Source organism: Peromyscus leucopus, chromosome 12 (genome assembly GCF_004664715.2).
Source record: "Peromyscus leucopus breed LL Stock chromosome 12, UCI_PerLeu_2.1, whole genome shotgun sequence".
Taxonomy (NCBI): Eukaryota; Metazoa; Chordata; class Mammalia; order Rodentia; family Cricetidae; genus Peromyscus; species Peromyscus leucopus.
Genome location: NC_051073.1, coordinates 62,507,398 through 62,520,781, shown reverse-complemented (window position 1 = coordinate 62,520,781; position 13,384 = coordinate 62,507,398). Strand labels below are relative to the sequence as shown.

At 45.1% G+C, this 13,384-nt stretch overlaps 1 protein-coding gene across 1 annotated transcript in view; it reads left to right on the top strand.

Annotated features, from left to right (window-relative positions):
* The window catches only part of Snx4 (sorting nexin 4), a 59,550-nt gene extending 46,455 nt beyond the window's left edge, over nt 1-13,095 (top strand). The window contains 7 exon segments of the mRNA XM_028886365.2: nt 20-60; nt 63-84; nt 3,067-3,156; nt 5,359-5,458; nt 7,317-7,462; nt 9,371-9,485; nt 11,963-13,095. Of these exon segments, the coding sequence (XP_028742198.1) occupies nt 20-60; nt 63-84; nt 3,067-3,156; nt 5,359-5,458; nt 7,317-7,462; nt 9,371-9,485; nt 11,963-12,010 (562 nt within the window). The 3' untranslated portion in view covers nt 12,011-13,095.
* Nucleotides 13,096-13,384: the final 289 nt, after the last annotated feature.

The window sequence follows — 13,384 nt, the reverse complement described above, 5'->3', positions numbered from 1 at the left end:
TTCTGTCCTTCCCTTCCAGTGAATGGAGCGCCATCGAAAAGGAGATGGGCGACGGGCTGCAGGTGCCGGGCACCACATGGACGTGTGAGTAACAAGACCGATTGCGGCCGGGTCTGCCCGGGGGACGCTGCTCACTCTCCGGGTTACATCCAGTCAGCTGCATTTATAGTCAGGCTTGGTGTGTGGGGATGGGGCTTGTTGCTCCTAGGAATGCAAGATTGGTTAATCCTTGTATTCTGAAACTGCTCTAATTCATGTAGTAACAGAGTAAAGATAAAAATGGTGGTGGTGACTCACGCCATAAATCCCAGCACTGGGGAGATCTCTGTGGGTTTGATTCCAGCCTGGTCTACAGAGCGAGTTTCAGGACAGCCAGGACTACACAGAGAAACCCCGTCTCCGAAAACAGAAAAACAAAGCAAACCTGTATGTCCATTTCCGTGCACACAGAAGTTATTGACAAACTCTAACCCTGTAGTAGTAAAGTCGCAGGACGGCCTTCCTCTGCCGGCCTCTGCTGCTGTGTCACGTAGCAGGGACCAGCTGTGGGGAGGCTGCAGCTCTGAGGTCCCCCCGATGAGCGTGGGCCCTCTCTGGCTGAACAGACCTTACCTAAGGCTGAAAGCTGTTAACTGGAGAAGGAAGGAATCCAGGATCTAACCCTGAGGCACCAAAGCTGTAGCTGAGGAGCATGAGGAAGATTCAGAAGCAGAGGAAAGATGCCTGGAGCTTCTGTGGAGGCGTGCTCAGGGTGCTTTGCAGAGGACTGCTGAGTGCTTTTCTGAAGGAGCAGAGCCTCTGGACCAGAGCACGCTCTGGGTGAGAGAGCTGGGTTCCTAAAGAGTAAAGAGTAGAAATTCTCACCCAGACATGGTGGCGTGTGCCTGTAGGCTTGCTTATTCCAGAGGCTGAGGGGAGAGGGGCGCTTGAGCTCTGCACCTGGAAACCAGCCTGAGCAGTATAACAAGAGTCCAGGAATAAAATATATATACCGTGCTTAGCAGTGGAGGAATGAAACGCTCATGTTCCGAGGTCAAGGACGTGGCAAGGTTGTGTGTTCTCACCTCTGCTAGTAAGTGCATTGGTGCCTGTCAGTGAGGGGGTGAAGAGTGGAGAAGCGGTGCGTGCGTTAGAGAGGAAGACGTGAAACTGTCTTTGTCACAGTTGAGATCTTTTACACAGAAAATAGTGATAAGTCGGCCGATGAGTTCATGAAAGTTCAGGAGATCACATGATTCCTTGAAAATCAATTATTTTCACACACTACAATCAAGAGCTGGACAATAAACAATACTGTTTATAACAACACATGATATGAAAGGTTAGAAAGCCCCACCCACACTGATGGTAACTATGTAAGTGTGAATTACATAATTGGGATTGAAGAGTCATTATTGAGGTGCCCGTTCTTGGGGGACTGGAGCTATGGCTCAGGGGCTAAGAGCACTGGATGCTCTACCAGAGGACCCAGGTTTGATTCCCAGCACTCACGTGGTAGCTCACAACCATCTGCATCCCTGGTCAGGGGTGTCTAACTCTTGGCCTCTGGGAGCAGTGCACACACACGGTGCACACACATGCCGGAAAAGCACTCATACACATAAGGTCTTGTTTGAAAAGATGTCTGTTCTCCTAGAACAGCAGGCCTAGTAAAAGTCCCACTGATTTCTTCTTTCCCTCAGTGGTAATTAATGAGCTGAGTCTGAGCCACGTGTGGCATCCACACCTTTAAGCAAAAACAAATCTGAATTTCAGGCAAGTTCCAGGACTAAAGAGTGAGATCCTATCTTAAAAACAAAACAAGAAAATGATCTAAAATTTATGTGATGTTGAAGTAGCCAAAACCGGTTTTGACAAAGAATCCAGCTTTCAAGATTGACTGTAGAACTATATTATGACTATAAAGAGTTCAGTTGAGGGCTGGAGAGATGGCTCAGCGGTTAAGGGCACTGGCTGCTCTTCCAGAGGTCCTGAGTTCAAGTCCCAGCAACCACATGGTGGCTCACAACTGTCTATAATGAAATCTGGTGCCCTCTTCTGGTGTGCAGGCATACATGCAGGCAGGATACTGTATCTATAATAGATAGATAGATAGATAGATAGATAGATAGATAGATAGATATGTATCTATAATAGATAGATAGAAGATAGATAGATAATAATAATAGATAATAATAATAGAAAAGACAGATAGACAGATAAATCTTTAAAAAGAAAGGAGAGCAAGCAGGAAGCTGATGAGGTAGTTCAGTGGTAAAGGCCTTGCTTCCAAGCCTGATGACTTGAGTTTGGTTCCCAGGTGTCCCACACCCTGGAAGGAAAGGACCAACTCCCAAAAGTTGTTCTCTCTCCTCTACCATACCCTATGGCGCACATGTGCCCCCTTTATATAAATAAAATGTAATTGCCATATTTAAGTAGCTACTTGAAGCCAATAATAGAAAGTTTAAAAAGGTCTTAAATACTCTCATGAAAAAGATGAGTGTGTCAGGTGATGGGTCTATGACTTAGCTTGAGTCAATCATGCCACAGGGCCTGTCTGAAGTCATCATCAATTTTACATTGTGCATGCACAGTCTTTGTCCATGCAGCTTAAGCTACTGGGTGGTGGTGAGAAAGTATTTTATTTAAATATTACTTTTCCATATTCCATAGTCAAGCTAACTAGCTTTTTTTGTAAAGATTTAAAAAAGTTATTAGCTGGGCGGTGGTGGCACACACCTTTAAATCCCAGCACTCAGGAAGCAGAGGCAGGTGGATCTCTGTGGGTTTGAGACCAGCCTGGTCTACAGACCAAGATCTAGAACAGCTAGGGCTACACAGAGAAACCCTGTCTAGAAAAATAAAACAAACAAAAAATGTATTTATGTTTATGTGTGTGTGTGTGTGTGTGCGCGCGCGCGCGTCTGTGCATATGTGCAGGAGCCATGTGTGTGTAGATGCCGCAGAGACCAGGAGAGGGTGTGAGATCCCTGGAGATGGAATTCTAGTTACTGGTAAGCTGCCCCGTCCTTAAAACACTAATTCTTGTGGACACAGTTGGAGTTACTCACGTTTCTTAAACAGGTACGCGTCCTCCATTGACGACATTCTGGAAGACGAAGAACACTATGCAGACCAGCTAAAGGAGTATCTCTTTTATGCAGAGGCCCTGCGGTGAGTCCATGACAGCCTCAAATGTAGACAAGAGGTTGCTTCCTGAGTCAGGTCACAGTGTCAGACCCCTGGCAGGCCTAAAAACCAGAAGTTCTGCCCTTCGAGCATCTTCTTGACAAGAGCTTCCTGTTCGTGCTGATGGCCTGCCTATTTCTTCCTGCTTTTCCCAGTTTGAAGATTGGGAGCAAAATACAGACAGAGTGTAGAGCCCTACAGAGACAAATCTGTTGCTGCTAGACAGATTTAGTGGCTAAGAAAAAGTTAGCATGTTTTCCTCCCTCCATGTCTTAATTGCTTTCTGTTGCTTTGGAGAGACACCATTACCAAGGCAGCTTACAAAAGAAAAGCATTTATTTGGGCTTGTGAGGGTTAGTCCGTGAACATCATGGCAGGAACATGGCAGCAGGCAGGCAGACCTGGTGCAGGCACAGTAGATTAGACTTTACATCTGATCCACAAGCAGCAGGAAGAGAAACGGGGAGCTAACTTGAGTGGCATGGGTTTGAAGCCTCAGAGCCTGCCCCAGTGACACACCTACTAATCCTTGCCAGACAGTTCCACCAACTGGAGACCAGTCATTCATATATATGAGCCTCTGGGGCCTTCTCATTCAGACCACCACTCTTTCTTTCTTCCTTTCTTTGACTTTTTTTTTTTTTAATTTAATTCAAGTTAGAAAAAACATTTTCCTGAAAGTGTTAGCTTTTGATTAGTTTTTTCTGTCCCTTTGAAAAGAATCCTGTTGGAGGCAGGGCATGGTGTGCATACCTTCAGTCACAGTGCTCAGGAGGCAGAGGCAGATGGAGCTCTGTGAGGTCAAGGCCCTCCTGGTCTACATTGTGAGTTCTAGGTCAGCCAGGGCTACATAGTAAAAATAGCCTGTTTCCAAATTGAAGGGAAAAAAAAAAAAAAAAAAAAAACAGAACTCTTGGTGGGGCTGGAGAGATGGCTCAGTGGTTAAGAGTTTGTACTGCTCTTCCAGAGGTCAGAGTTCAATTCCTAGTACCTATGTCAGGCAGCTTACAACTAACTACCTGTAACTCCAGCTCCAGGAGAGCCAGTGCCTCTGGTCTCTGCACGCATCTGCACTCACATGAACACACCAACACACACACACACACACACACACACACACACACACACACACACACAAGTGAAAATACATCTTTAAAAAAAAATTCAGCGGGGGGGGGCACCCTTATCACACTTGACAACACAATCTCTTGATTCGACCACTCTACCAAGTGACTCAGAAGGCAAAGCTACACAGAGAAACCCTGTCTCGAAAAACCAAAAAAAAAAAAAGAATTTCACTGGACAGACAGAAGAGCTGTATTCATTAGCTTGTCAGCATGAAAACTTTTTGGTAGGTGGTTAGCTTTTTCCTTGCCTGCTTTGTGTAGAGGTAAGTTTCACCAAAGTGTTTTCAAGTTACGAAGCAAAAGAAACTTGATGAATACAGTGAAGTTCTGTGTAGTTCCTACAAATTACAAAATGATTCCTGTGTGTTGACATGAAAAGGTGCTCACTGTTTGTGGCTAAGTGTGAAAGTGTAGGCACAGTGAGGTGTTGGTATGTGTTATAAATGCCTAGCTGGGTTTTGGAAGGTTATCCACACTTTAGATGTGTGGATTGTGTGTGAATAGTGTGGTTATAAGGTGTTCTGGTACTGTTCCTATTTTGTGCATTTCTGTATTAGAATTGTTAGAATAAGCATAGTTCATTATTATGATGACTTAAAGCTGTTTCTAGATAGAAAAGGAAGACAACGTTGAGATCTTAACCCTTTCAAAGAATGCTCACTTGGCACATGAGACCACAGAGTGAGCTCCTGAGTTGGGGATGGTGGTGCATGCCTGTACCCCAGCAGCTCAGGAGGCAGAGGCAAGAGGGTTTGAAATCCAAAGATAGCTTTGACTATATCTAATGAGACTATCTCAGAAAGAGTTTGAACAATTGATAGTGGTGTGTTTATTGAAAATAATTACACAGTCCATCTTTTTTTTTTGTAAAGTTTTTATACTTAGATTCTGTTAGATTTAATTTTCAAGGTTGGACTACTACTTTTTAAACTTGAAAGTTGTGTCACAAAAGCCCTGAATCTAGTTAGGCATTATAAATGCCTCTCCCTGCACCCCTAAAACATTTCTGATATGTTAAAGAAGCCAGAAAAGCTTAATGACTGTGCTTGCTCACCCCAAGGGCTGTGTGCAGGAAGCATGAGCTTATGCAGTATGACCTGGAGACGGCTGCTCAGGACCTGGCTTCCAAGAAACAGCAGTGTGAGGAGCTGGCCACTGGGGTGAGTGTCCTTCAGGTTCCCAGTGATAGTGAAGCGAGGGTGTGGTGCAATGTGCGGGGTGCCTGTGCCTCTCAGGGGGTCAGGAAGGAGAACTTGATCAGTTTTTGGTTGCTTTTTTTTTCCTAGAAAGGTTTATTACTGATTATAAAATCACTGCAAAGGTGTGTATGTCTGTGTGTGTGTGTGTGTGTGTGTGTGTGTGTGCGCGCGCGCGCGCCCATATTCTGCCTGAGTGCAGTACCGGCAGAAGCCAGTAGATGGCATTGGATCCCTTAGAACTGGAGTTGAAGGCAGTTGTGAGCCACCGTCTTCCAGATGTGGGGCTAGGAACTGAACCTTGTCCTCTGAAAGAACAGCAGATACTCTAACCACTGGGCCATCTCTCCTGCCTCTTTTGGTTGCTTTCTTGGTATAAAATGATAGCAGCCATCAAAGCTGTGCTCCTTTTAGTTCTGTCTAGTTGGGCAAGGTGTTTTACAGGAATTTTAAATCAGGAGCTGGGGAAATGCTCAGTGGTTAGAAGAGCTTATTGCTCTTGTAGAGGACTGGAACTTCCTAGCACTTAAGTCAGGCAGCTCCCAACCGCCTTTAACTCCAGCTCCAGAGGATCTGATGCCATCTGCTGGCTTCTCTGGGCTCTGAATGCCCCTGCACATGCCCACACACATACACACAAATTTTAAAAACTTAAGATTCTTTTAAAACTTGGTTTACTTTGGAAAGCCTTACCCAATCAGAATCAGTTCACCTCTCCTATGAAGGGATTTGTCCTCCTTAATGCTTATGGTGTGGTGTTTACTGGGGTGATATTGTGTTCCCCAAAATATTGTGCACCCTAATAAACTTACCTGGGGTCAGAGAACAGAACACCCACTAGATACAGAGGCCAGAAAATGGTGGCACACACACCTTTAATCCCAGCATTCCGAAGGCAGAGATTTATCCAGATCTCTGTGAGTTCAAAGCCACACTGGAAACAGCCAGGCATGGTGACTCACACCTTTAATCCCAGGAAGTGATGACAGAAAACAGAAAGGTATATAAGGTGTGAGGACCAGAAACTAGAGCCTTTTTAAGCTTTTAAGCTTTGAACAGCACAGTTCAGCTGAGATCCATTTGGATGAGGACTCGGAAGCTTCCAGTCTGAGGAAACAGGATCAGCTGAGGAACTGGCAAAGTGAGGTGGCTGTGGCTTGTTCTGTTCTCTGATCTTCCAGCGTTCACCCAAATCCCTGGCTCCAGGTTTGTTTTATTAATAAGACCTTTTAAGATTCCTGCTACAGTGTACTGGTGAAGAGAATTCCATATGTTGTATAAAGCTCTCTGTCCTGTCCAGAGACATGACTAGAATACGTTGGCTGAGATGTCGGGAGACAGGTTCTAGGAGCAGGGAAGAGCAGGAGCACTCAAGTGCTTCAGTTCTAACAGTGCCTTCCGGAAGTCCGGCGTGGTGGCACCTGCCTTGACTCCCAGCACTGGGAGGCAGAGGCAGGTGCTCTCTGTTGGGTTTGAAGCACCAAAACAAACAAACAAACAACCAGTCCCATAATGACCATTTTCAAGTAGTGTCAAGTATAATTGCATTGTTTACAACCAATTGTTTAGAACCTGGACATTTGATGAGACTAATTCCATCCTTGTTGAACAGCCCTGGAGGCCACAGTCCACGCCTGCCTCTGATTCGACCCTCCTAGACCCCTCGTCAGTGCGGTCAGACACGCTTGTCCACGTGGCTCTCACCAACCCTTGTCAGGATGCCCCCGGGCTCACCTCTGTTGTAGCCCATGCCGGAGTTCTCTCCTTTAGCTGAGTCATGCTGTGTTCACGCCTTGTCTGTCCGTGTTTCTGTTCCCTTTAGACTATAAGAACATTCTCACTGAAGGGAATGACTACCAAACTCTTTGGTCAAGAAACTCCAGAGCAGAGAGAAGCCAGAATAAAGGTGCTAGAAGAGCAGATAAATGAAGGGGAAGAGCAGCTGAAGTCTAAAAACCTGGAAGGCAGGTAAGACGCTGTGATGCTTAACGAGGCTAGAGGTGCCGGGTCGTGTGTTCTTGAGTGACCGCTCCTGCTTAGGTCACCCCTCCCTAGAGTGACCTGTGTGCTGACTTCAGTTGGAGTAACAGAACTGGGTGTAATGGGGGCAGGGAGGGGTGGGTAGGGCGGCCGCTCTTTATGCTCCCACATTCTCTGAGCCTTTCTTCAACCCGTTTAACAAAACCCGATCGTCCTGCGGAACACAGCACGGTGCCACTTCCCAGGGGAGCTCCCAGACCATCACGTCGGAACTTGTTCTCACCGTTGGCACTGGGTGGTAGGACGGACCTTCACAGTCATAACTGTGAGAGTTGTACTCCCTTCATACCTTGCATAAAGGCTTGGAATAGTTGTTCCATAAATATTCCTGGAAATTAGGATCTCAGAGATCGGCTTCCTCATTTGGCTCATTTTCCTCTAAATGAGAAATAGATCAACACAGACAAGAATCTGTTGTTTTAGTCAGGCTTTGTGGCACACACCTTTAATCCTAGTACTCAAGAGGCAGAGGCAGGTGAATCTCTGAGTTCGAGGCCAGCCTGGTCTACAAAGTGAGTTCTAAGATAGCCAGGGCTACACAGAGAAACCCTGTCTCAAAAAAAAAAAAAAAAAAAAAAAAATTTAAAGTGTGCCTTCATTAATTTCTAGAATTGTAGACTCTCAAAAAAGTCAGTTCTCAATATAATTAATAAAAGGTACCTATAGGGACTATTTGTTTATTTATTCATTTATGGATTGATTGGTGAGTTGGCGGTTTTGTCCCACTGTGTTACTCAGGCTCATGTGAACTCCCAGGGTCCAGCTCACCTTCCACTTAGCCTCCCTAGTAACTGGGCTACAGGTACCGCCACTGAGCCCAGCAGTCAGAGGTGAAGACCCAGCTCGTCCTTTAAGATGTATTTCTTTTTATTTGATCTGTGTGAGTGTTTTACCTCTTATATGTGTGTACACAGTGTACGTGCCTTGTGGCCATGAAGGCCAGAAGGGGCTGTTAGGTCCTCTGGATCTGGGGTTACAGACAGCTGTAGGCTGACATGTCAGTGCTGGGAACTGAACCCCGTCTTCTGCAAGAGCAGCCAGTGCTCTCAACCACCGAGCCACCTCTCCAGGTTGTCATTTAAATCATACACCTGCTAATCAGGATTCATAATCAGTGCTTATTTTCCAGTGGCCCAAGGCAAGCATTTCCTGTGGGATCTGTAAGGCTGTAAGTGGTCAAGGAGCCATCCATATCTGTTTGAAGGTGGAACTGTTGTGGCAAAAAGTGTTAATGTACACAGAAATAGGAAGCATGATGTGGGAGAGCATCCAGATACTTCTATTTCCCCTGACATACATTTTAGGAAAATACAGCTGTTTCCACCACCACCCAGGATTTCTCTGTGTAATTTTGGAGCCGGCCCTGGAACTCACTCTAGACCAGGCTGGCTTCGAACTCACAGAAATCTACCTGCCTCTGCCTCCATTAAAGATGTGAGCAGATGTCTGTTTACTCCAGTCAGGGCGCAGAGGACACACCAAAGAGAGTTCACCCTAGCTTGGTGAGCCCGTGAGTTCAGTGTGGTTATCTACAGGACATGGGTGCTGACTGGGGAGAGCACAGCCTGGAGCTCCTGCCCGGCTTGAGGCGGCTCCCCAGAAGGGAGCCTCTCCCCAGGAGGTTGCTCACTGCCTCTGTGACCTGGGGAAGGGCTTGTAAGTCTTGCAGCTTCCTGAGAGTCCAGGGCCTTCTGAGTGTCCTTCGGTAGCTGCCCTCCTCCCTGTAGCAAGAGGGGGTGTCAGGTTGGAAAAAATGGCTGCTTGAGCTGGTTGGTTGGGTTTGTCGTGTGCAGTGTCTTTAAGGGGGAATGAGCATGGCTGTCTGTTCTATTTCAGGGAATTTGTGAAGAACGCATGGGCTGATATCGAGCGCTTCAAAGAGCAGAAGAACCGAGACCTGAAGGAAGCCCTCATCAGCTATGCCGTCATGCAGATCAGCATGTGCAAAAAGGTAGCCCGCCCCAGGACAGCTGCATGCTCAGGAGGGCATGCCTGCTGGGGCGGCGGAGTTAGGAGAGCCAGTGCCCTGCTAGAGCAGGAGGTGGGACGGAGGCGTGAGAGCCTCTCAGAAAATGAAGAAGGCCCATGAGACGGCCCTGTGGGTGAAGGTGCTGCTGTCACCCTGCCTGCTCACACTTGAGTCCCACTTCCACACACTCACTGTGCATGTGTGTGCCACACAGAGAGACAAATAAAAATGAGACAGGGTTAGACATTGAGTAAGCTCTCTTACTAACTTCTCCTCATTCACAACTGCATTGTGAGAGAAGAGAACTGCTAGAACCCACTATTTGTCCAGCTAGCCCAAAACTCACTGTGCAGCACAGGCTGACCTCAGACTCTGACTCCTGCCTCCACTTCCCAGGTGTTACCATTGCAAGCATGAGCTGGGTGGGCAGTGGTGGCGCATCCTTTAATCCTGGCACTCAGGAGACAGAGGCAGGTAGATCTCTGTGAGTTCAAGGCCAGCCTGGTCTAAAGTGAGTTCCAGGACAGCCAGAACTGTTACAAAGAGAAACCCTGTCTCAAAACAAAACAAACAAACAAAAAGATTACACCATACCTGTGCCTAATAGTTTGTTTTTCTTTAGAAACTTAAAATTAAGTGCCCAAAGTTAAGATTAACATATTAGTTTATTCTTGGGTAAATGTGAGTGTCTGTATTTTACATAAGTAGTTACATAAAATGTTGTTGTCGATGTATCATTATTGATGAACTGTAACTTAAGTTCCTTGACTGTAATCAGATGACTGAATTGCAGTAATGATGAAAAAGCAAAAGCTCACAAGTCACAAAGCTTTTAAAGTAAGAGGCTGGGCTGGGGGTATAGCTCAGTTAGCGGGGTGCTTGCCGAGCACGCGCAGAGCCCTGGGGTGGGTCCCCAGCTCCACATGCAGCTTGGCATGCAGATGCACGCTTAGACTCCCAGCACAGGGGAGGTGGATCTGAGGCGGGAAGACCAGAAGTTTCCACATACTCAGTTGAAGAGTACTCGGGGCTAATGAGCCCCTCCCTCCTCCAGAGCAAAAAGAACATAGTACTTCTGTTTTCGTTAAAGTTTGTAATAGGGGTTAAATCTAATCAAATCAACTAGGCTAGCGTTTTTGGATTTTCTTTACTTCTTTAAAAGACGTATTTTTATTTCCAGTTATGTGTGTGTGTGTGTGTGTGTGTGTGTGTGTGTGTGTGTGTGTTTTACGTATGGGTATGTGCACATGAGTGCAGGTACCTGAAGAGGCTAGAGGCAGCAGGTCCCCCACAGCTGGAGTTAATGGTTGCGAGCAGCCTGATGTGGGCACTGGGAACCAAATTCAGGTCCTCTGCAAGAGCAGTACATAGCCTTAGCCACTAAGCCATCTCTCTAGTCCTAGGCTGAAGTTAAAAAAAAAAAAAAAATGATTGGACAAGCATGGCTATGCACACCTTCAATTCTAGTGCTCTGGAGGCAGAAGCAGCCAGGTCTTTATGAGTTTGAAGCCAGCCTGGTCTGTATTGTATAGTGAGTTCCTGGCTATCGAGGGCTACATAGTAAGACACCTGCCTCAAAATAAACAAGCAAGTTAAAATTTGATTTTTCAGTTATTTTACAGGTTTTCTCTTTTTTTTTTTTTTTTTGAGCTGATGATAGAACCCACTATCTAAACCCCCAACCTATTTTACAGATTTTAAGCAGCATAAAAATAGCACAGATATGGGCTGGAGAGACGGCTCAGATGTTAAGAGCACTGACTGCTCTTCCAGAGGTCCTGAGTTCAGTTCCCAGCAACCACATGGTGGCTCACAACCATCCATAATGAGATCTGGCACCCTCTTCTGGACTGCAGTCATATATGCTGTATACATAATAAATAAATAAATCTTTAAAAAAAAAAAAAAGCACAGATAATGAAAATTTCAAAGTCCCCAGCACCAGGATCCCTTTTAAAAATTATTCCTCGGGTATACCTCAGTGTGTGTCCTTTTGGATATTTTGGTAGCTATGGTCACTTAGAAAATACATGCATTTCTCCTTCTCCCAGACAAAACTGCTTTGTATGTGCTCACGTGACCCTCTTCTGTAACGGTGCTGAGATGGATCACATTTTTTCTTTTTTTAAAAAAAGGCTTTATGTAGGAGGTGGGCCATATGCATGTGGGTCCTGGTGAGCCACCTCACCTGCTCTCCATTTCTTTTCTCAGGGTAGCGCCTAACAGGGTGGCCCAGGGTGGTGGAGTCTCCTGTCCTTCATGCAGGGTCACGTCCCCTGCAAATGGGGACAGTGTGACTTCTTTGTTTCCGTTTGTGTCTCTTTGATTTCTTTTCTTGACTTACAGCTCTGGCTAAGATTTCAAGACTGTTAGAGGGGTTTTCAAATTCCCCAGTCGCTGTGATGTTGGCTGTAGGTCTGTTGTGCAGAATCACATTGTAAAGTTTCTTTTGTTTTCAGGGCATTCAAGTTTGGACCAATGCTAAGGAATGTTTTAGCAAGATGTAATCCTGAGAAGTGACTTTCTCTCCAATCAAGTGCCCCAACCGAAGCACAAGTAAAGAGAAATCAGTTGCTCCCTAATAAACACAAAAGCATACAGTCAGTTGAACACATCAGCTTTCTTTAACTTAAATGTACTCATGTTCATATAGCACAAAAGGATACATTTTAATGAAGAATAATTTGAGGTTTGGGGGACTGGTGCTGATTCCAAAAGTTAATTTAATAAGATATACCAACAGATTATTCATCAGGCTTCTGAACCAATGACTGAGTGTTAGGGTGTTAGTTAATTTCCATGTGCTCCTCTCAATACCAACTGTTCCAGATCTTTTCATGTAGGGGGTTCTTGCCAAGATGAGATTCCTGTATTGACTTGGTAGGACCCACTTCTGCTGTAGGGTTATTTTATCTTGCCTTATAGTTGAGCTGTTTGGTGTGACAAAGCTCAGCAGAAACTTGTGAAATCGGAGGTTTTCTTCCCTGTTTGTAGACCCTGTACCATCTGCGTATACTAGACAATGCCTTCAGTTTCTGTTTCACCAAGATTTTGATACTGGTCAGAAATTTTATACTGCCAACAAAGAAGTCAGCTTCTGAAATATGCAGTGGGGTAAATACATTCTTATGATGTAGGAATTGCTATAGAGAAAGTTTTAATTGAACACTATTATCCTCAAATAATTGTTAACCTCGGCAACGAGCCTCAGTTTCTTCCGCTTGGCTCTGTGCACATGGCATTTCAGGGTACGAGATGTAGCATTTCCGTGTGTAAGACACTCGTAGTGAACACATGTGGGCTGGTACCTTCATCATTAATGTGCTTTTCTATTGCCTGGCTGTGATTTTTGTAAAGATAAATTATGTTGTTGTGTTTTAATGTGTGTCTGTGGTACATGTTCAGAAGCCAAGCACTCTCTCTGCTAGCTTGCAGAATCTTAACTGTGCACTCATTATTTCTAATGTTTTAAAACTATACTCAGTACTGTTTAACATTTGACTTTTTTACATGTTTAAAATGTTGCTGGATTTTTTGTGCTGTTTGCCAAACTTATACAATAAATAAAGGAAGTGTGTGTTTATTTCCAGAAGATTCCTGTTATTTTATGATGATCCATACATGAAAATATATGATTTTCTGGTAGAAAATAATGCATGTCATATTTTGTTCTAAAGTGACCTAAATGTTGGTGTTTTGAAACGTAGACACTAAAATTAGAAAAGACTTAAAAAGTTTTGCTATGGTTTGGTTCTTTTTGAGATAGGATATCTATCATGTAGCCTTTGCTAATCCTGGAACTGGTTACGTAGAACAGGCTGGACTCAGATCCACCTGCCTCTGCCTCCCAAGTGAGTGCACCGTCACACCTGGCTTTGCAA